This window comes from Bombus huntii, chromosome 11 (assembly GCF_024542735.1).
Source record: "Bombus huntii isolate Logan2020A chromosome 11, iyBomHunt1.1, whole genome shotgun sequence".
NCBI classification, from domain to species: domain Eukaryota; kingdom Metazoa; phylum Arthropoda; class Insecta; order Hymenoptera; family Apidae; genus Bombus; species Bombus huntii.
Window position 1 is genome coordinate 765,647 of NC_066248.1, and position 23,536 is coordinate 789,182.

At 41.6% G+C, this 23,536-nt stretch overlaps 3 protein-coding genes across 9 annotated transcripts; 2 read left to right on the forward strand and 1 right to left on the reverse strand.

Moving 5' to 3' along the window:
- Window positions 1-21: 21 nt before the first annotated feature.
- LOC126871191 (exosome component 10) lies at window positions 22-3,797 on the forward strand. Of its 5 annotated transcripts, none has more exons than XM_050629698.1 (7): window positions 22-370; window positions 438-667; window positions 753-998; window positions 1,085-2,599; window positions 2,690-3,222; window positions 3,386-3,542; window positions 3,618-3,797. In XM_050629698.1, exons 2-7 carry the CDS (start codon window positions 560-562, stop codon window positions 3,669-3,671), a joined length of 2,613 nt encoding a protein of 870 aa, XP_050485655.1. In that variant the 5' UTR covers window positions 22-370; window positions 438-559; the 3' UTR covers window positions 3,672-3,797. The 5 variants fall into 5 exon arrangements, with proteins under 5 accessions (XP_050485655.1, XP_050485658.1, XP_050485657.1 ...); XM_050629701.1 differs by having other exon boundaries at window positions 465-667; XM_050629700.1 differs by having other exon boundaries at window positions 22-366.
- A 212-nt stretch (window positions 3,798-4,009) lies between these two features.
- Window positions 4,010-6,500, forward strand: LOC126871218 (pancreatic triacylglycerol lipase-like). 3 transcript variants are annotated; one of them, XM_050629789.1, is made up of 6 exons: window positions 4,010-4,788; window positions 4,975-5,078; window positions 5,150-5,640; window positions 5,737-5,982; window positions 6,124-6,206; window positions 6,267-6,500. In XM_050629789.1, exons 1-5 carry the CDS (start codon window positions 4,303-4,305, stop codon window positions 6,195-6,197), a joined length of 1,401 nt encoding a protein of 466 aa, XP_050485746.1. In that variant the 5' UTR covers window positions 4,010-4,302; the 3' UTR covers window positions 6,198-6,206; window positions 6,267-6,500. The 3 variants fall into 3 exon arrangements, with proteins under 3 accessions (XP_050485746.1, XP_050485747.1, XP_050485745.1); XM_050629790.1 differs by having other exon boundaries at window positions 5,150-5,460; window positions 5,545-5,640; window positions 6,124-6,500; XM_050629788.1 differs by having other exon boundaries at window positions 6,124-6,500.
- LOC126871189 (uncharacterized) lies at window positions 6,226-17,417 on the reverse strand. Its single transcript, XM_050629694.1, has 9 exons — window positions 14,344-17,417; window positions 13,522-14,124; window positions 9,485-9,573; window positions 9,247-9,326; window positions 9,013-9,137; window positions 8,255-8,719; window positions 7,829-8,158; window positions 7,590-7,742; window positions 6,226-7,516 (listed from the first exon to the last, which is right to left on the reverse strand). The coding sequence occupies exons 1-9, from the start codon at window positions 15,295-15,297 to the stop codon at window positions 7,097-7,099; spliced, it is 3,219 nt and encodes a 1,072-aa protein (XP_050485651.1). The 5' UTR covers window positions 15,298-17,417; the 3' UTR covers window positions 6,226-7,096.
- Window positions 17,418-23,536: the final 6,119 nt, after the last annotated feature.

Consider the following 23,536-nt stretch of genomic DNA (forward strand, 5'->3'; position numbering starts at 1 on the left):
GTGTATGCGTTTTAAAAGAGTTTCGTACGATTTCGCTAATTTCGTCGCGATTGCATTTCGCCGATGCGATCACCGCTATAGAAAAAAACATCGTTCGCTATATATTAACGACATTTTTTATATAATGCGACACGATTCTTTATTATACGCAAACCGTGCTCCGCTTTCCAACTTCCTTTTCTGTATACGATATAATCTTTACTTTATGATAGAATCATAGATCATTCTATGGATGTAATGGTCACAGTATGCGTGAAATGTCGTCAGAGTCAGAATTATCGAAACTAGCACTTGTTAAAGTTACTTGATATGATTTTTCGAGAAAACGGATTTTTATATCATATTTGCGGCTAGATCGGTAATACGGTATGTAGGTGGCTACTTATTGTTGGTGTGTACGCATGATACAATAGGGATACAAAATTTGCAAATTGTAGGTTACGTTCACGAACATATGTACGTAGGTTACGTTCAATGTAGTTACACTTTTGTATATTTATTTCGCGCTATCGAATAATTTTATACGAAGGGAGAAGAGTAAGTGCTTATAATTAACGGCATGGATACTACGGAAGATTGCAGTGGCAAATGCCAAGCGTTAGAAAATGAGAATCAACAAGTTAACCAATTAATACCTGGATATGAGAATTTTCACGATTACGTTCAGGTATAGTTACACTTGTCGAACTGTTTAATTTGAAAAATTTGTCTCTTCTTTTATTCTTATGTACCAAATGATCGTTATATTCTAGGAAGCATTCGATGCCATAAAACTTGGGATTAAATGTGCTAATAGTTTACCAACTGGATCGAATTTCAATTATTACTCGTGTTTTCCCAGTTTTCTCAAAGCCAAGGAGGAAAATACAAAATTGATAATGGACGTTATGCAGCATTTATTGGGGTTAGCTGGCATAAAGGGCAATATATCGAATCTTGATATCGAAGAGAAGTTTGATCTTCTATTAGAAACGAACGACATGCTTTTGGACCGAGCCGTAAGTTTTTCAAAAGATATTCTTTCTATGTTTTTCTATGCTTAAATTTTTATTTTTACGAATCCAAAATGTGCTGTGTATCGCAGAATGCCTTAATGGACAAAGAATGTGGCATCGCTAAGAATACCGAAGTAGAATTGCTGGTGTCGAGCGCAAAGGGTCAACCAGATGGAATTAACGGTTCGTGGAACAAAAAAGTTTGTCGATCCCAAGACACAGAGAATATTCAATCTGTTCGTTTATTAGCTGCTAAAAATATTCAAAGGCCGCAGCTATCGTTCAAAGACAAAATTGACAATAGCTCTAAACCCTGGTGTCCTAGAATTAAAGACAAACCCAATTCTTTGAAACCTTTGGCTATTTATTTGGAAGAAGGTGAAAATGGCGAAATCTTTAGTCATCCTTACGAATACGAGCTGGATATGTTTGTCCCCCCTAATGATCAGTTGAAAAAATCGGTACCAAAAAAGTATAAACCCCTGGAAGAAACGCTATTGGTAATGATCAAAGATCCGTCGGATATGAAGTTACTGATAGAAGATCTAAAAAGGTACAAAGAAATTGCTGTAGATTTGGAACATCATTCGTACAGAAGCTTTCAAGGAATCACCTGTTTGATGCAGATCTCAACGGGAGATACAGATTACCTGATAGATACTCTGTTGTTACGATCCGAATTACACGAGCTAAATGAAATTTTTACCAAGTCTACGATACTAAAAGTTTTTCACGGAGCAGATTTAGACATTCAGTGGCTTCAGAGAGACTTATCTCTGTACGTAGTGAATATGTTTGATACGCATCAAGCGGCGAAACAACTTAACCTGCCGTACTTAAGTTTAGCATATTTGCTAAAACATTACTGCAATGTAGATCCTGATAAACATTTTCAAATGGCAGATTGGCGCATAAGACCTTTACCAGAGAAACTTATGAAATATGCCAGGGAGGATACGCATTATTTATTGTACATAAAGGATTTATTAAGGAACGCTTTAATAGACGTTGCTAATGGACAAATCAATATTTTGAAAGCTGTATACGACAGAAGTACAGAGATTTGTAAAAAGACGTATATAAAACCAGTATGGACAGAGGAAAGTTGCATGATTATGTATAGAAAGAGCCAGAAAATGTTTAATAATAAACAGCTTTATGCTCTAAAAGAATTGCATAAATGGAGAGATCAAACTGCCAGAGGGGAAGATGATAGTATCGCTTACGTATTGCCAAATCATATGTTACTGAACATAGCTGAAACATTACCTCGTGAAATGCAAGGAATTTTGGCATGCTGCGACTCTATTCCTCCTTTGGTTAGACAGAATTTATTAAAACTACATAAAATAATATTGAAGGCTAGGGAACAGCCGCTTATTAAGCCAATCATTGAAGATGATATCAGACAAAGATTGACGCAAAGAAATCCTGTTAACAGTTCAAAAATGTGGATGTATTCACCTCACGATATTCCCAGCGATATGGAAGCACGAGCTGACTTACCATGCTTGTTAGATGAAAACAACATAATAGAAGAGCAAATTTCGAATATCGCGATGAAGCATGCAGTGACTGTGTTTGACAGCCCAACTACGTCTGAGGTAGCGTACGAATAATAAAATTAATTATCTTGTATAAAAATTAAGAAAGATCGACAGTTGTAGTTTTCGTGGTTGTTTGCTTGTTTACAGAATGAGGAAGCAGAAATGGACGAGCAGGAAAGTAATAGAAAAAAGAGGTTTCCCTTCGTAAGTCCGTTTGAACGATACAAACGGGTTATACCTATGATAGCGGAACAAGAAGCACAGGAAAGAGAAAAGCTAAGACAAGAAGAAGAAAATCGTTTGAACGAACTAAAAATGAAAGAAGATGAAATGGCAGAGAGTAAAAACAGAGTTTACGAACATTTTAAACGTGTTTCTCAAATGGTGCCAGAAGGAAGTGTGTCAGATTTACCAAAAAAACCATCTCAAACTCCACTGAGTCAAATGTCGGGTCGTAAAAGAAAACGAGATTCAAATATTAACAAACAAGATGAAGTACAAGACAAAAAAATTAAAGATGATTTATCGAACCCAACTCCGATGTTAGAAACCAAAACTACTCAATATGTAAAACAAGAATCAGATGAAATTGAACGTTTAAGTGAAGAGCAAAATGTACCAGAAGCTATTACAAAAAGTCGGAAACAAGCATCGAGTAATGAAACTGTTAATCCGTTACGGTAGGTATATTCAAAAATTTGTTATTTTATTTCTGGTCGTATTACTCAGTTCTATGTTTTAAGCTAAGCATCTTGAAATTTTAATATCATAACGTTTATGAATGCTTAAAATATGTGAAATTTCGTAAGGTAAGAATTATTGATAAATTGAATGTGTTTATAGCACAAGAAAAAAAGGAGAAAAGGACGGTATAATTAAGGAGTTGAAAAAGAAAGGTATGATGCCATCAAAAACATTCGACTATAAAGTCGTAGATTTTAGTACTTTTCAAGGAGGTAGTAGAAACGTATCCAACCAAGTAAACTTTGAACAAACAGTGGTAAGGAAATGTATATCGTTCATTTCGTGCATTTATATTCAAATATTAACGTTTTATTTTGTTGTTTTTTTCCAGAAGAGAAAAAAAGAAAAAACACGAAAAAGGAAGAAGCAAAAATTGAATATATAAATTGCAATATTTTTTAGAACGTATTATCTTCTCATTCTTGACACTAATGAAAATAGCAAATAGCGCAATGCTGCGTGATTCATTGGATCATGTACAGATAATATGTAATAAATGATGGTGTTTATAGATGCTACGCTTCTAAATAATAGTTTAAGAAGGCACGAATTAAATACTTTTTTTTAATAGGGGTGTATTTAAAATTTAATATTTTTTTATTTTTAACGAAATTATAAAAATTAGTTTGTTACATTTTCACATTAATGTCTCTCCTTCGTATTAATACTTTCAATGTTATGAGAATATTATAAACTTGAGGATTTTTTTAAATCTTTATTATTTTAATGTATCGAAGAATTATTAGTAAAAAAAAAAAACGACGCTTTATTATACTGACACCGGAAATAAAAATAAGAAGAATTAGTTTATTATTAAATTGATTGAAATATAACGTCTATAATGTCGAAAAGACGTAAGGATGTTTTTACAATTATGTACTCTGAAGTGTTAGTTTACTTGAAATTAGCAATGTAATCTACGTTATCGTTAGGTCATGACTTCAATTTTTTTGGTTGTATACAGACGTATATACGTAGATATATAGACATGTTCCATTACGATCAGAAATTCAGTAATGAAAATGATGTGGATTGCATTACTGCTCATCAGATTGCCTGCGATTTCTGCCATGCAGGATCACATTTTGGAAGAAAATGTAAAAATAGATACAAGTGGAGATCGTATTGATAACAATTTATCGAATTTTCGTAATAGCAATTTGACAGCTTTCATTTATACACTCTCGAATTCCTCGAGTTTTATCGACTATCAAAAAAATTCCCAATCAGATCAAGTGGATTGTTTTGGTTTAGGAAAAAGAGTAGCTGCGATTTTAGAATGGTTTTTTATGAGTAATTCAAGTGGAAATGCTTTGGATGTTCAATTTTTACTTTCCTCGAGAAAACAACCACGACGCGTTCAGGTACTTATCGGTAAACAATTTGGCTTGGAGTGGACAGACTTTCAAATCGAACGAAGGACGATCGTAATAGTTCACGGATTCTTATCGCATGGTCAACAATCGTGGATCAATGAAATGGAAAAAGCATTTCTTCAATGGGTAGATTACAATTCTTCTTTTTTTCTTTCTTTTCCATACACGTTGAAGTACATTTTAAAAGACGAACGGAATCTTTCCCCTTAGAAAGTAATTGATGTTGTAATACATGTTAGCAACGTTAGTTTTCTAATCTTTTATCATCGGTAATTCAAACAATAATTTTGTTTATTCTCTAATATGTTTTAGAACGACGTTAATGTTGTAATTGTAGATTGGAGTGCTGGGGGCAATACTTGGAATTACTACAAAGCGGCAGTTAACACAAAAGTAATAGGATATCAAATTGCAAGGTTTGCTTTACGTACCTATTTGTATAGGTGTTAATCGCACAAAAGCTCATGGAGCTTATTGTCTTGTAAAGATTTCTAGAACACGTAGAGAATGCAACAACAAGCACGCAAGGTAATTCCGACAACAATAATTGGGGACCATTGCATTTAGTAGGCCATAGTCTTGGAGCACATATTTGCGGGTTTGCTGCGAAAGAACTGAAAAAAAGGCGAAGTAAGTGGGAAGTCCAGAGAATAACAGGATTGGATCCTGCACAACCTTGTTTCAAGAATGTACATTCTACGATGAAACTTCACAAATCCGATGCACCATTCGTCGATATTATCCATACTAATGGGAAATTACTTTCGGAGATCGGATTAGGTTTACCAGAACCGATAGGTTTGATATTTGTACATACATTGTGTATACACCGTGTTTTATGCTATTGCGAGAATGAACGAACGGACGAACAATTTGTATCAGGTCATGTTGATTTCTACCCTAACGGTGGCAGAAGCCAGCCTGGCTGCGTAAAAATCGATTCTTCGTATTTTGAATATCTACCAATTCCTCTTCGAGGCAAGTATTCGCTAAATACGTTTCTTATTATCAGTTTTGAAAAAAGCTTATTACTGTAAGCTTTCTTCCTCGGATAAAATATCGAATTGATTTTAGCAATTAACAAGTCTATATGCAGCCATGGACGCTCGTACGTTTACTTAACGGAGTCTTTGATATCCGAGGTTAAGCACAATTGCACTTTTTGGGCACATCATTGGGATTTATCGTATCGAAACCTGATACAACTAGCAACAGAATCGTGCGATAAAACTATTTGTGCCGAAATGGGCATAAACGCGATAAATTATCCTCAACGAGGAACATTCTTTGTCGCAACTTCCAACATTCCACCTTTCTGCGGTAAGATAGATCTATTATATGTATAATAAAATTAGATATATATGGTAGTTATGTACAGATATCATACTTACTCCGCAATAAAATATACAAATATAAACGTGTCATGTGTCGGTTATAGTGATAAACATTTTAATGTTGTAGTTAACGGTACTCGTATGATCAATGAAGTAATAATGCAATTGGAGAGGGATTACGCAGACGAACTTCAGGATTAAGATGTATAAGTGAGTTAAGAAAAATGTATTATTAGCTGATAAATAAACGAACTTTAATTAAAATTTCAGTTACATAAAACACTTAAGTTATTAAATGCAGCTAAGTACTATTTACAATGGAATTTCGAAAATTAAATTATATACATGTCACGCTATTTAATTTCATGCGTGAATGCTGCGTGAATAAACAGTCTTTGATTTTTTAAGGAAGAAACGATATTTACTTTCTATGAAAATGACTTGAATCATGTTTATGCTTATGTTAATATTACAACTTAATTATAAATTACGATGCACAAGTTATACAGACAAAAAGGTATTACTTCGTTGTACAAACTCCTTTCCTTTTCCTAATTGCGATTTGTTACATTGTAGCGAAAATATTAACTTTATCCTCGACTGATCTTGTCCGTCCCGTACAGTTTCTATATGTATGTATATGCTATCATTGGCACTTTATTGACGCAAACAAATATGCATTTAGTAACTTGTCGTTTAAAATTGGTATCGAACGCGTACAAAACACGTTTGACAAATATTTTCGTCGACTATCTGTAGTAGATGGTGCGTTTCGGTGCGCCGTATTTCGTATTGTTCGGTAATTGCTATCGCGGGCAATACGACTCGATATCAAAGATAAAAAATGTTTCTTTGTACAGTGAAATTTGACTTTTTCTAGGAGAGTCACTTTTAATTTCAATCGTACTTTGGTAGTTCGTTCATATGTATAATTAATAACTTCCGTTGTTATTTATTTTTTACAGTATAATTGCATCTACATATTTTTCATGTATCATTATACCTATTCGCACCTGCTCTCCCTTTCTTTCCTTCGGAATCAGAAGAAAAAACATTGTTGAATTCCTGAATGTCAGGAGGCGAAGCAAAGCGTAAGTTGTTCAATTAATAACTTGAACGTAAGTGGCTGGAAATATTCCAGTTCGTCCTCTACACTCTCCTATCCACCAACCATCTGGTTGTTTTTGATGTACCGTTATCAAGTCTCCAGGACTTAAGCTAAGCTCGTCGTTTAAATTTGCCGAGTATTGATAGATTGCTCTACATTGTTCCGTTGCGTCGGACTTGCCACCCGTTTCGGTGGCATCGACGTCTTGATTATTATTGTCCTCGGAATGACTACTGAATTCATCGAAATCGCTAAAGTCATCCTCGTCCGGTGGATTCTCCGAGTTTCCATCGCCAGCTGTTCGATCGGCCCAATGACGACTGTCGGTATCGTGATCCTTTACGAGATGAACATCCATTTCGTCTTCATCCTCCTGAATCTCAAACGATTCGTTCTTCGCCCAAGAAGGAATCTGCGTGGAAGAATGTGCGTGCACTTTTCTCGTTCTTTCATTCAAGATAACGATAAGAATTACGGAAGCTCACCTTAAGGACACTTTGCTGCAAACCCTGTTTATCCCTTGAAACTAAAATATGTTCGGCCAACGGATGTTTGTCTCGTTTACTGCCTTCTACTTCGGCCAATGTTCCTCCGACTTTATACCTCGCTGCCTCCAAATACAATAACATAGAACGCATCTGAAAGAAGGTAAGTGTTGAACGGTTTCCGAAGATGGTACACGACATAGCGAATGATAAAAGAAAGAGCATAAGAGTAATCGTACATGGTGTAGTTTTTCCGTTACGTTTTGCGTGCTCTCATCCGCCGCGAATGCCGGTGTTGCAATGAAAGCTCGGTGAAGAGTTTCCAAACCTTCCCTGCCGCGCCTCTCGCGCTCCAAGTCCTGCCTGATCAGATGAAGGACTCTTACCAGCGCTTGTTTCCGACGTTCTCTGTTCATCGCTAGAGTAACGTGTTCGGCATAAAAGTCTGGGAGCAATTGCTCGGCGTTACACCCGTCGTTGCTCTCTACTCTGCGTATAAGATTCTTCAAGATTTCGATGTCTTGGGACACGTTACAGTTACGTATAGGAGCTGCCAAACGGTCTGCACTCTGTAAGGAAAAGACGACGGATGATAATCACGAGAGCGTTGGCAACGCGGAGGAGATAGAATTGCAGGTACGAGCGCGTATAAGATTGCTACGTACCTGTTGCAGACGGGGAGCTAGGGCTTGCAGATGGGCTAAATAAACGTTCGCGAGATCTTTAAGAGCGCTCAATCGTTCCTCTTCGAGAAGTTCCATTTGTTTGGCTCCTTTCCTCATGGTGCTTTCGAACTCGAGCCTAGCTCTCTCAGCTCTCACGCTCACCGTGTAAAACTCCGTGTCCGCCCTACGAGACGAGTCCTCGGCCTTTCTCCTCCTCGCTTCGAGCTTACTGACCTCCTTCTCCGTCATATGATGGGTCGACGATTTGTTATTGCTCTGCTGACTCTGACTGATCGATTGCAGCCTCGCGAGGTCTTGCAACCTCTCGTTTTCCCGTGCACAAGCGAAACTTTGCTTTTTACTTTTTATCGCAATGTTACGCCACTCGTGAAGAGACTTCCCGGCCTTATCCACGGAATTCTCGATAGATTTCCTCGAACGTCCTTGAGCCTCTGCTACTCCTACCTGCGGATACGCAAACGCCTCCTTAACGCCTATCATCGCTTGTTTCAACGATCATTCGACAAACGCTCAACGGTTTCAGAGGAGAGAAGAATCGAAACGAAATAACACGCGTGTACGTGTACGCGTGCGTATTCTCTACGTGTGAAAATTCGATGCAAAAAATTGAACCTTGTTCAATTGCTGCGAATGACGATGCACTAACGGCGATAACGACTATCGATAATGCGCGATGATATTTCGAGGAATGGTTCGAAGGGACGATGAAAAAGGAATTTTTACGAAATTCGACGCACTCTGATCGGTTTGGCGAGTTGTTCGCTAAGCGTAATTCCCCAGATTCTATGAGCTTCTGCGGCAGCCTCCATCTCCTCGCCGACGCATCTCCATGCTTCGTTCACACCTCCGCTCCCGTTGCCACCTGCGTTTCAAAAGCCAGCGATTGTATTTAAAACTGGTACCTCGACTTTCTTTACTTTATATCACGTTGCTAAATCAATCGTTAAAAGTTAAAACGACGAAGAGAGTACCTTGATCCTTCGCGCACGCCTTAGTCAGTTTGTTGCTCAGTTTGCTGAGTCCTTTGGCATAAGTCGCTTCCAATTCCGCTCTGAAATAAGAGAAGACAAGAAACAAAAGGTTTACGATTCAAGGCGAATATACACGTATCACAAATATATAATAAATAGCGAATGTATTAAGAATGCGGAGATACACGCGCGCTGCGTGTCGAGAAGAAGCGATTCGATTAACAAAGAAGCAACTCACCTTTCGTGCAGGATCGATGCCAATTCCTTGCAGAAATCTCCACCCTGTTTCACGTACCTTCGAACATCTTCGAATCCACCTTGTCCACCCTGCAACCAGAAACCAGATATTAATTTTTCTCTGTTTTTCTTACTTTCGAAACTAAAAGCTCGCAACCAGAGCTCGTTGTACGCTTGAACGATCGTGGAGAAGGATAAGGAGCAGGCGGAATATAGCGGTAACCACGCGTCACAGCTCACGAGATGCAACGTTTCTAACGTCTTGCGAGCGAGTTACAACGATTTCTTTTCGCGGCGAATTCTCGCCGACTCTGGCTTACGGATTGGCGGAAGAAACAACAATTACCATCCGTTACACGAAAGTATGTATAAATTTATAAGCACCGAGTTTTATCTTTACGGTTCATAAGCGAAGCAAGAGGATAATAAGGTCGACGAGATATTTAGAATGTTAAACGCGAGCATTATGAACAAGAGACGACAAGGTAGAAAACATAGAGAAAGAACGGAATTAATTAAAAGTAGAAAGTATATGTATAACTATCTCCAAGAGTTTATTGCTCGCTAATCGAATGCTGGTACTCGAACGGGTAAACGTTCTTCGAGTCTTTAACGCGTTCCTCCCTTGAGGTATTTCGTAAAATTACAAACTTCAGAAGAGAAACGAAAACTACGAGACACGTGGTGTGGATGTCAGGAACGAAGCAAGCATAGCCAAAGTTCTTGGTACATAAACCGGTCATGTAGGTGAGAAATTTGTCGTTCTTATTTCTGGTCAGCCACAACTAGATTTTCCTGTGCATTACGTACCGTCTTATATCTGAGATATTTTCCTCGACTAACGACCAGAACGAAGAAAGGGTGTATCGGAAATGTCATTTACCGGTAATTTCTGACGTTACGCCCGACTCAACCTTTCGAGTAACTTTCTGACTGGACGACTTTCCAAGCCACTGAATGGTAAAAATTCATTTTTCTACATTCTCGTCTTGTACACTCTCTACCAAATGGAACCAAGTAAAACTCTGTTCAGCATTTTTATTCGGGTTAAATCTAATCACCGAACAAGGTCGCACGCGCAAGTTCTACGGCCGAATTCGTACGGTTAGTTTTACTCGTGAAACTCGATTAAATGAAATTTATTTATTTTAGAACAGCATAGAATGTAGGAAACGAAAGAAAATCCGTCGGCCGATGAAAAGCAAAAGTGGATAGTTGGCGAGGGAACATACGTTACGCATTGATTACGCATTGGTTACGCAACGTTAAATGTTAGCCTAAATGCGGACGAGCGACTTTAGCTCACGCGATATCCTCGCGATCGTATCTCTTTCTTTGTTTTCTCGATTAAAAACAACAAAGACGGACGTATCGTCGCAGAATCTCAGCGACGTCGCGCCGCATCGGACCTTAGTGTGTCCGAGGGCCCGCAATAACATCGAATTAGAATGCATCGAATCGAAGATGATGCATTAGACGAAAATGACCGTGAAATCATGTCCGTATTTAGACGCATAGCAGGGCGGTTAAACCTATCGTTGACAATTTTGTAAAGAAACATAGTCTCCGCGTCCATTGTTTAAACGGTGTTAATCGAATCTGTTATTCCGTTGCACAGGATTATCCGTCTTAATTATTCGGATTTTGTCGAGCCGGTCTCGATGTTTTGCTAAGTGCGGTACTCGCGTGACAAAGGCATGTTCCACACGTGGAAGACGAGGGACCAGGGACAAATATAGACAAAGTGGCGTTCATGAATTTTAAAAAGCGGAACGAATGCGCTTCAGAAATCCAAGCCGCTTAGTAGCTCTGCGTAACACGCGCATCAGACTGGTCGATAAATACAAATACAACGAACGTACGTTGAGAGAGAATGATCGACATAGAATAAGTTATAATTAAAGAATGAGATATTAGACAACGCTAGAATTTATCCTCGAGCGATCGTGATTTAACACGAAAGGAAGATCTTTTAGAAATCCTGATATCAACCGTGAACGCGTTAATCGCGACGATTAATTTGATCTATTGTGTTTCAAGATGAGATACGTGACTACTTCCGCCTGTCGATTAACCTTCCGCGCTAGCGTGTTCACGGTTGTGAGAGAAAGATTAATTATGCATTGCACGAAGAGAGATCGACTTTCTTACGATCCATCTACTTAGACAACGAGCAATCTTATACGCATACGAAGAATAGTAAAATCGTCGGATGGATATGAACGTTCGTATGAATTTATTTGCAAACGGTAAAGAACAAATTTACGAGAGTTCGATGAAACTGCGTACGCAAGAATAAAATACAGGGTGGTTGGTAACTGGTGGTACAAGCGAAAAGGGGGTGATTCTACGCGAAAAAGGAAGTCGAAAATATAGAATACAAATTTTTCGTTCGAGGCTTTGCTTTTGAGAAAATCGACTTTGAATTTTCGCAATTCGCGTAGCACTTTATCGCGTCTCGTTATAACGGATCTCACTGTAGATCGTTGTCTCGATGGAAAAATTGAAAAAAAAAAAGAAAAAATTGAAAAATAATTATTATTCTATATTTTCGACTTCTTTTTTCGCGTAGAATCACCCCCTTTCCGCCTGTAGCACGAGTTACCAACCACCCTGTATATCGATGCACTGGTACTTTGACATCGAAAAAAGGTTAATCGATACGCCCGATTGGATATTACACGTAGTGTAATTGATCGTGAAAGAAATGTGCTGGCACGTGCAACAGGTGGGGCACGATTGTCTAGAACTTGTTACAGGTGTTCGTCCGACTGGATACCTTCTTCAAATACAAACAGTTACGCGCGAGTCTTCTGATAAGACGCGAGAAAAATGCAATTTTTCTCGGTATTATCTTCTAATCGAAATCGTTGAAACGTTGAAATACATAATCGAGGTAGCTTCTTTGCTTCTTTGCCGGAAGATAGCCGATCGTCTGGAGGAAGCGGCACGGCCGCGATGCGGTGCTTGCTTTCGACGAACGAAAACAGAGGTGAAATATCGAGAGATCGCGATCGATGTGTACGGTTCCTTTCCCTTTTACCTTCGAGATTTTCTCGGCTTAGGTTCACGTGACGCGGTGAAATCGCGGAGGTCGCAGTTACTATCGCCGTACCGAGCTATTAACGCGCACCTCTCACGAACCTCGTACACAGTTTCTCGCAGCTGCCTCTGCTTTCTTTCGTACGCTCAATTTTCCACGGGTAGCGGCAATTTCTACTCGTTTATCTGGTATCTTTAACGCGCAAACGATTCCTTCGTAGATGATAGAGAAAACAAACGGCAATGACACAGCCTGAATTCGTGGCTTCTCCGTGCGGACTAACGATGAGAACGACGTCCTTGTATGCCACGCACGAATACTTTCGCTTAAAGTATTTGTATTTATATTTGTATTCGCAGTTGGGAAGCTACGGAATCGAGACGCGGCGACTCCAGCTTTCTCGAGAACAGTGCTTGATGGGTAAATTAAGGTTACTTTGAGCGGAAAGTTGGATAGGTCGTGCCAGCGCTGAAATAGTTTTCGGAACGAGAATAAGCTGCCGGTACGTGCCTATCTTTAGCTTATATAATGCATGGAAAAAAAAGAAGAAAAAAAAAGTACAAAGTACAACGAGTAGCATTTTTTCAATCGCCACGATGCCGCATCATCGTCGTATAAACATACCGTATAAGCGCGTACCCTGTAGTACCTATAGACGTATAGACGTAGCCAAGTATCAGTTAGCATGCAGAAAAGAACAAAGTCGGTTATTCTCTCCGCCCAACTTTCTCACACTTTCTTCGCTTTGATCGTTTCTTTGGTACGATGCTCGGACTCGTCGTTCGCGTGTACGTTAGCGCGCGGTGCGATCGTCGCAGAATAAAAGATTTTCACGTATCGAAAGCGAAGGAAAGATCTCGTTCGATTTTTCTCGGCTCGAGAGCGATCGCCTTGAACGAGAGGGGGTCCATCGAGATCCGTGAGAAAGGAATTTCGTCGCTTCGGTCGAACGTAATCGCGTTACGCGGTGGGTGGAACGAAATAGAAGAATGTACCTCTTCGGTCTCGTGAACGGAGACCGAGTGTAGAAGATGAGTGGAGGCCATTAACCCTCTGATTGACCCCAGCATTCTCCTCTTAATTAAGCCGGCTTTTCGAGCATGATCCCTGCTGTCGATCTCGGCAGCGGTCGCTGCATCGTGGGTCTCGTCGATTTCCGTATCGGAGCAGAGCTTGTCCATGCTGAAGGAAACCGGAACGATACTCAGTTCGCTCTTCTCGTTCAACACGTTGTCCGAGGTGGCGATCATCTTTCCCAAGCCAGTGGTTTTCGTCGGTGCTCGGTGGAGAGCGACGTTCGTTTTCGACGATGCGATCGCGGTTTCGGGAGAAGAAGACGAGCTTTTTAGGTGCTCTTGCGAAACGGAGGACAACCCGAATTCCTCGACCCTAGTGATCGATCCTAATTCCGGAGTCCTCGCCTTGGTCAGATCGTAGGACGCGCTGTTACCATTCGGAACGGTCACGGTACACGATTCCTCGGAAAGAGCACCGACGGCTTGCAATCTCGCGTGTTTGTTCACCACCTCGTTGATCCGAGACGTTTCGTCCCTTAGCCAGTTTCGCATTTTCTCCCATGCCTTGCCCAGCCGATGTTTCTGCAATTTCAGGACATTTGTTCTCGGTCGCGAGAAGAGACGAGGTAACCGAGTATTCGACACCGGTGACCGGACCCAGCGATAAATCTCTCCTAGCTTCTCTCGAGTTTCGCGAATCGAACGTTTGGAAAGTGGAAGATCGATCGAACGATTCGAAGCTTCGGTTCTAGGTTTATCGCCAAGTCCGATCGTACCGTGCTCCAGCGACGCGCTTAATACCTTCGGATAACGTTGCTCTCGGCGGGCCACCGCGTTCGAGAGAGAGTCGTTCGAGCACTCGACGTCCGAATAAGAGCAGCCCGCCGCGTCGTATCCGTCGCAATGCCTTTTTCTTCGATTCGCTGGATCGCACGGATCCGTTTTTCCTTCCGAATTCGCGACGTTGATCGCGATCGTTGGATCGCTCGCTTTCTCCGCGGACGTGACCTCTTGACGGGACGCACCGCTCGATTCTTTCGAATCCTGCGAATCGGTTACGTTTCGATGGTCGATTTCGTTTCGAATCTCGGCCGACTCCCCGTGGAATTTCGCTGGACTCGTGCCGCGAATCTCCTCGTCGTCCTTAGCGACTTTTGACTCGCGTTCACTTTCTACCGCTTTCTCGCTTTCGATTTCGTCCTGGACGTACGAATTCCTAGGAAAGTCGTACAGTTCGTCTCGCGTTGACGTATCTTCGTCGTTCTTGTTCGTGGTCACGGTCGCGGTCGTCCACGTCGTAGTCGTTTCTCCTGTAACCGTAGCTCGTTCCACGACAGCCGTTCGAGATTTGTCGTCCGAATGTAGGAAACTGAAGCTGATCTTCGGCACTCCGTCGTCGTCGGTTTTTACCGACGTGACCGCGGTCAATTCCACCGTGTTTCTGCGTCGGTTCTCTCCCTCCTTCTCGTTCCCGCGTTTCTCCGGCCCTTTGTTATCCCGAGTATCGGTTGTCGACTCTTGGTTCGTAGTCGCGACGCTCGCTGTTTCCTCGATCGGTTCGACGCGGTCCGACTTGGACGCATCTGGCAATTCTTGGCAACAATGTATTATTACGGGCGCGGGAATATCGTACCACACTGTCGTGGAGTTTCCATTTACGCCGTTACCGTTGTCGTTGCCATTACCATTGCCGTTCAACAATGTCAACTTTCTGACTGACTTTAAAGTAGCCCATGCGTGTCTCGCTTCTTCCATTTTTCTCTCGCGCCATCCACCGTCCAAAGGAATTACCAACGTACGCTATTACCAATCGTCCAATTCCTTTTCCAGCGGATCGTACAGCTTGACCGTATCCACCATTCTTCGCATATCGTAAAATCATAACGAAGCGGAGCAACGCAACGTTTTAATTTTAACCATCTCTACGTAGGTACTAGCACCAGTCTTGAATAGCTACGTTCGATATCTGGCTGCCTTACGTCGATCGCCGCTTGCGAATCTCTACAAGCACGCCTTCGTTTTCGTTTATTCGTGCAATTTCGTTTTGCTATGACAGGTATGCACACAGTCTGACGATCACCGTTCGACGTGTACGCGAACGAGTTCCGAAACGACGCTTCGTGAGAAAAATCTCTCGTCGATCGATCGTCGTATATCGCGATCGTTTTATCGCGATGGACCTTCAACGACGTCACCGTAACGCCTTGTTCGAAACGCCTTGCCGATTAGCAAATACAGGTACCTCGTTCGATCTCATTTTTCGACCAGGTTCGCTCGAGCTCGGTCTACGGTACCGAACAGAATGCTAAATTCGGTTTATCGTAAGTACTGTGCTGGCCGTCCGTCGCTCGAAAGCCTGTCGATCGACGAGAAAATTCGACATAGTTTGGCGCTCGTTCGAGTTTAAACGCGTACACGAGTCGTTCCGTTTCGAGCGCGTTTCGGAAACGTGCTGCTGCGGCCGCTCCTTTCGGTCGATTTCGCGTTACGTAAACGATTCATCGGTACTTCTCGCTCAACTTTGTCTCGTAATTCTTCGATAATCGTTCTTCCAACCGCTGCTCTTCCTCGGATCGACCTTCACCGATCGACCAATCTGTACGACTTCTCTCGGACGGTAGGAACGACACGATGTCGCCTCGTACAACCAACCACACACCTGATATCGCGCGTATCTTTGCGCGCAACATCCAATGGCATCGTTTACTAAATTTCCTCTTTCCGTACATTCAGTCGCTTCCAAGTATTCGTTTCGCGTTCAACGTCTTTCGATGTTATCGACGCACGTACAAACACGGACGATTTCGTTGCCATCGCGATTCCACGACAAGGTGGCAAGGTAGGAGATGCGCGATATCAAAAAGAGGATATTCGTCGAAGGATCGACCGACTGACCGTGTCTCGCGGTTCGCGAGAGGATCGTGCGAATCGCCTGTCCAGGCGCGAGCTCTCGCAACGTACGACGTGCGACGCGTCAACCGCGGATGAGGTGCGGCGCGACGCTCCGCATTTATACTCACGTCGAATAGCAAATGAAAAGCCGCGATCGATTCAAGGTTAATTATTCGTTTGCGAGGAAGACGATCACGTTGCGCGGCATTCGCCAAACAGAAACTTGCTCTCGTGATCGTGATGTTGGCGCGACGACGTCTCAGTCGTGACTGAATACACGCTGGAAGCCGTATTATACAACAGCGTCAAACAATTATATCCATATTATGTTGCGTACGCGCGTATTACACAACGGTGCAAACAGTGCACCGCACCGTACCGTAGCGTATCGTAGCTCTACAAAAATAAGTCACGACCGTTTCGCGTGAAAATTTAATCTCGCGAACGGTACCATCGTGACGATGCGTTATTTACGTATATCTCGGTGATGAAAAGTCGGTGTTTACCCAGTAGCATTTCGAACAGTCTTTGACCCACAAAACGACGATTCACAGATCGATACGAGTTATCGTCGATCGGAGAAAAACAGCGGCAGATCGAACGGTGTGTAGCACAAACGAGCAATACCTCGTCCGTGTCTGCTGTGTGGCTTGTTCGAACAAGCGAATCGTTATTTTTCTGTTTGACGCGTCCGCCGCCATTTCATCGAACGCGTAACGTTGGAATCACGATTTTCGAACGATCAAAGCTTCGACGTTTCACACAGCGTACACGTTGGAAAGGTAACGCGATAACGCGACTCAACCGTTAACTGTCAATGCGAAAAAATTGCATATTTCCTGCAAGAGGAATGTGGCGATATCGGCTAACGCGAGCACTCGTAACGACAACTGGTACTACGACGACGAGACGAGAGAGGAAAACCGACGTGAAGAGAAGAGAGCAGAGGAGGACGGAAGAGACGAAGCGCGGTACGTCGCGGACGCGATTGCACTAACGGCCGTTGTCGGAAACGTAATACGCAATACGCGTCGCAGCAGAACGTAATGCTCCGAAACGAACGCGAGCAAAAGTGGTAGAGGTTGTTTGAGCGAGTAATGCGAGTTTCTAGGCGGGAGGTTATTCTTTTTCCTCGTGACTTATATTTAGCTTGTTTCCGCGCGACACTCGCGCGTTACCGAAACATGGTGTGCACGTGCGGCCGACTCGCTCGACGACAACTGTCGCCGCTCGCCGACTATGTTTCTCCCGTATCGCGAAAGGATGATCCTACCTTTCCGCTATAAGATGCGATCGTTAACACCGGTCCACCGAAAAATCCTCTGTAAAACGCCACTTCGTTCCTGGTCGCATACAACCGCGATTGTATACAACTGTCGCATACAACTTCCACGATGCCTACTGTCTCCCGCAACCATAGTTCTAACCGGTTCTTAAATTCTAGTTTCCGGATCTTTAACCTGCCTTTTTCGCGTCTTACCTCGTACGGTTTTTCATCTTTTGCCTTTACGCGAACGAAACGCGTATTGTCCAAGCTTATCGATTTTCAATACGCGTTTGTTTCTCGGATCAGATAGTTGTACGCGTAGCATATGACGCTACGAGTAAAGTCGAACGAGCGGAAACCGATACTCGCCGATGATTTCCTACACATCCTAACCGATGTTTCCTAACCGATGGAATACGCATCGTCGACGTATTATGGCAACGCTCGGTAATTAAGGTAAAACCCGAGAACCTGCATACATCGAAGGGAAACCTTGCCGTGAAACTTGCTCGTCTCGTATTTCAAAAGAAAAAAACAGAAGACGGAAAGGAAATACGGTGCAATTTTTGAGAGAAGGGAGAAAAATCGATTTCACTCGGAGAAGAATGCAAATGGAGGATCGATCGGACGACAAACGAGACTGTCTCGTTGCACGAAACGCGTTTTAAACTGTTTGCATCGAAACGATACTCTTGGCCCCTTACTGGTTGAATTAGAGCGAAATAGAGGACGCTTTGACGCGGAGGACGGAAGGATGAAAGCACGTAGATGTTTGTCATCCGGTTGTCATCGACGGCCTGTTACTTCGTTGACCCACTGGCCGTTATAGAAAATATACGTTATATGTTATAGCAGTTCATCGATGATGCGTCGTTCTGCCGAAATCTCCGACTTCCTAACATTCTTTTTAAGGTATCGTCGGCTACCAATGATACTCGTATCTTTCTCTGAACTTTATTATCGTTATCGTAGCTTTAGTGACCACGTAACACTTTATCGCTTATCTACGGAAACATTCGTTCCATTAATTTCAAGTTTGGACAAAAGAATCGACGTGTATCGCTAGTCTGCGAAAATCGTTGAACGTTTCATCGTTAGTTTTCATTCTGTCTGTCAACGACGGTGTCGGACGATAAAAGTGTCCCTAAATCGAACTTAATTCGCGATACGTCGATCGAAAGAGTTTCCTAGGAAATTGGAAGAAAAGACGATCCGAAGAATGGGTTACTAAACACGACAGGGAACTTTTATCGTAAAAATATAAACGTCGTCGTTACAATAACTTCGATAAACGATTGACATGTTAAAACTCCGCTAACTTTTTTAAATAGATTTTTCACTCGGAAGATCTGAACAAAATTCAACAATTTGAACGAAAGAAATCAATGATAAACTGTAAATCGTGTTTAGGTCAATAACTAACCTAATGATAGGAGTAAGATAGATAATAGAACTGATAATAGAGCTAAAATTTGGTTGAGATGATTTTCCCAAGAAATTCTCTCGATCGACGGTATCGCAAATTTAATTCGCATTAGCAGCCCTTTTGTCGTGCTCGTTCGCGGCTATGTCGTTCATCGAAAAAGCCTTGCTCCGAGGAAAAGGAACAACTCGAAAGGAAAAGGAAGGATTAACGTCACTGATCGCGCGATTACGATGTGAATTCGAACACGTGTTTCGTATCCGGCAGATTCACCAAAAAATACGACTTACAAAAGATGGTCGACCGTGCGAATCGACGACTACTTACGGCGAGATTGCGAACGATCTTTGGATGAACACAGTTTGTAAACCACTGATATTTCGAAAACATTTTACGATCGACATTAGCTCTTTTCACTGCGTCGTACTTCGAATTTATATATAATTTCGGTATCGTTAAAAACCATATCGCGCATCGCGAGCTAGTATCCGATACCAATGTTGCGTCACCTACGGCACTTGTTTCTTTTTCTTCCTCTTTTCTCTTCTGTTGTTTCGCTATTTATACGTTTCGTTCCTTCCGCTCGAATTCGATCTAAATATTCTAGTCGACGCGCATTAAGGAGTATCGCGAGAAACGCGAACGATAACTGAGACGCGAGAGTAGACAGAGGTTCCTGCGAAATCGTACTGATAATAATATAATGTACATTCATCGCGAAAGCACGCTTTTGCTTATCTGATGATCCATTGTGTTATCCAGTGTGACGTTTATTTTTTTCTGTACGATATATCGTACTCTCATTATTTAGCTAGCATTTGATTTGTTCGTCGCTTTCGTTTGTACGACGAATTCAGACAAACAGCTATCGGTCAGTGATCGAACAATGATCGATCACAGATACTTCGTAGACTTTGTAGTTTGTCGCTATGAATCAATGATAAAAACACCGTTGACGCGCTTATATTTGAAATAACGATTGCGTAAAATGAAACGTCCACGTCGTTGTCGTTGCAGTAGCTACGTTCGATCGGACGGTGAACGAAAACAGAGTCCGAATATCTGAATTTCTCGCGATGAAAAGTCAAATGTTCCGTCCAATTTATCATCTTTCGTCAAACTCGATTTTCAACGATATCGTCGCATCCTTCCGTCGAATCGGATACTATGTTACAGTTTGTCTATACAATAAGAAAGAAAACGAGCCGAGTTGACGACGAAAAGTAACGTTTCAGGAAAGTAATTCCTTCGAAAGGCATACGCGAGTACTTGTACGCGAAATACATGAATTTGTCACGGGAAAGCTGCCCGATACGCGAGAACTTTACGACGGTATCATTTTTCTTCCGTCAATTTCGTTGATTTCGATCGACGATAATGCGGAAAAAAGCAAAGAGAAGTGGTGCTGGTTTCGTTTAATCGTAGGTTACGAACATCGAACGTATATCTAGTAGAAGTAGCACGTAATATTTTCCTATAGGTGTGTCACGGAATACCGTGACTCTGAATTCCTCGGCAACGAGTCTTCGCTTGTTTCTCGCTTCGTTCGCGACTTTATAAAAATCTTGCCTTTTACTTTCGGTCGCAACCGGGGATGATTTCCCAGCTACGGAAAACAAAATGGACAAAGTTTCATCGCAAAGAACAGGAAGAAAATACTCGATTCTCCGTTAGACAAATAAAATTTCCAAAATACCGAGCTGCCACGGACGGTTGTACGATTATATCGGTATAAGACGATACGAAAGAAACGAGACAAATCTATTCTATGAAAATCTATATAAATCGCGTAACTTTGAAATATAATTCGTATTGATACGCGTTCCGCGTAGGAATCGATACGAGTTCGCTGTACATATAGCGGTGTCTCGTAATGATATGGCGACGAGAATCAACCGGAAACGGCTCGTCAACCGGAACGAGGTTCTTTCACGAGCCACTCGAGTTGCGGGCAACGTAACAACGTAAAAGCGCGCCTCGAATAAATTCAATTTTGAAATTATAAAAAGTATGACCGTCGAAAACACCGAACAAATTCTTACGAAGATCCTCTTTGCTTCGAATTAGTAGCGATAAAAATGCAGGGAAGCTGGAGTTTATTAGCGTGGGGTATTCCGTCGTTTCGCGAAAACGTAAACGTAAAAAAAAAAAAAAGAAAAAATAAAAGAACGAAAAAAAAGAAACAGAAAGGATGAGAGGCAAAGGAGCCAAAAGAGGAATCCGTTCGATTTTCGCTCGCTCTTACACCGTTGCGTACATCGTAAGTAGGTACAAGATAGAATAGTTACGCGCCGCGTCGGGAATAGTGACCATTTCGTTGCATGAATCGTACGGTTGTCCGGCATAATAAGATGCATGTCTCTGACGTAAGACTTTCACCCCTGAGGGCCCTTCTGGCATCCGAATCATACACGCCGCCACCTACCTCTTTTGAAACTCAGTCAAATACGCTGTGTGTATACTACTATGCACCGAAGAACCTACCGCTAGTCGACGAGTTCTATCCCTCCCTTCTCTTCGTCATTCTTTCCTTCTTTTACTCCTTCTTCCTCGTGCGAACACGCGTAAGTACCTGTTTCTTCTTTTTCATTCTCTGCAAATCTATCCTCTCTCTTGTATTCGATCGATAATTACGTAACGGAATATAAAAGTTTATACCCACGATCTCCTGCCGATGTAACAACGTCGAAGCCAGCGAATGGGTCAGATTTACACGTCCATCTCGAAATATCGCTTTCTCTGTTCTTTGAAAGAACATTCGAAATTGACTCATATCCGTGATTATTCACCGTCGTATCTAACGCGTTACACGTACAACAGCTTAATCGTTGAAGGTAAAGCAAAGATTTACCTTTGGCGTAACCATAGATTTCAAAACAACGAATTCATCTCTAAATGATTGTCGTTTCTGCGATAAAACAAACAGAAATATTTTTCTTCCGATCGTATCGGCAATCGTGATAAGGTTTATAGAATCAAGGATAAGAATAACTGGAACGACAACGGTTTAACACCCACTTGCTAATTAAACTTCAATGTCACTCGTTAATCGAGTTTAATTCGTCTCGCTAATTCGCCCACCGAAATATATCCAGCGAAATATATCGTTCTAATTAATTGGTTTATTCGCACGCCAAGCATCGTTCTTTTTCGTTAAACACGTTGATTCGAAACAACGAGATTATTGTTTATAGTTAAACTACTACAAAATTCAAAATTCACGTTCCAATTTATTCGGTTTATTTTTATATAAGATAGCATTGACCTAACACTTTGATAATATCACTAGTTCGGATAAATCGAACGTCTTTAACGTTGAACAAAGATGGACCTCGCTTTACGCGTGAATATTCGTTCGAAGGTAGGAGAGAGTAAAGGTAAAGAAACGAATTGACGAAACGCTATTTTGTTATTTCATATCATATTCAATAATCATATTCGATAAAATATCACAGTTCCGCGATAACTACGGTCATGGATAATTATTGCACGATGAAATAATAACGTGTCATCGTTATATAGTGATTTTACGCGAACCACCCGCGCACATTTATCTTCCTTTCTCTTCCTCCATGCATCTCCTTCCTTGCACAGCAGTAAATATCGCAAGTAATTAATAATTGTAACAGGTATTGATACGGTATCGATGATAGATATTCACGTATAATATCAGGATTTGGAAAACGATCGATTTTTCTCAAGATTCGAGGCCCGTACACAGGCCGTCTAACAAGCAGATTCCGAGCAAATGCAGGATTAGTAACGACAGCTTGAGATTATCGGTTCGCTTGTAATTTCGTGTTAAATATTTCAAATGTTCAAATATTGTAAATGTAAAATTAACGTTGCGCGACGATACAAGCAGCCGAGAAAGCGTATGAAGCGAGTAAACAATTTATGTGTACATAGAGAAATTTTTACGAAACTGGGTCGAACTTCCTATAATTAATGAAGTATAAAGGCATATAATTTGGAGACGCAAACTATCTGAAATATCATCTACGATCTACAAGATAGATATGATTACGTGCATACGTAGAAGACGAAGAAGATTGCCACTTACCGCGTACTTATCTTTGTAAAAAAGCGAACTGGTCGACATGGCGTTAATCCCGAAGCAACAAGTTGCATGAACCGCGAAAAGTCACGGTTTCATCGTCGATCTCCGTTATTTCTGTTGCAACTTCTCCAGGTATCCATTGAAAGTAATGCACACGCGCGCACGCGCGCGCGTCAATTAATCCTTTTTACGGATTAACAAAAAACAATCTCGAAGCTGATCAGAACGATAATCAAAAGTAGCGAGTTGCCCGCAGAAACCACAACAGCGACAGCGTATCGGAAATGCGAAGGTACGTTTACGCGGAAATAACCACCTGTACGACTGACAAACAGGACGAGTCAGAGCTGCG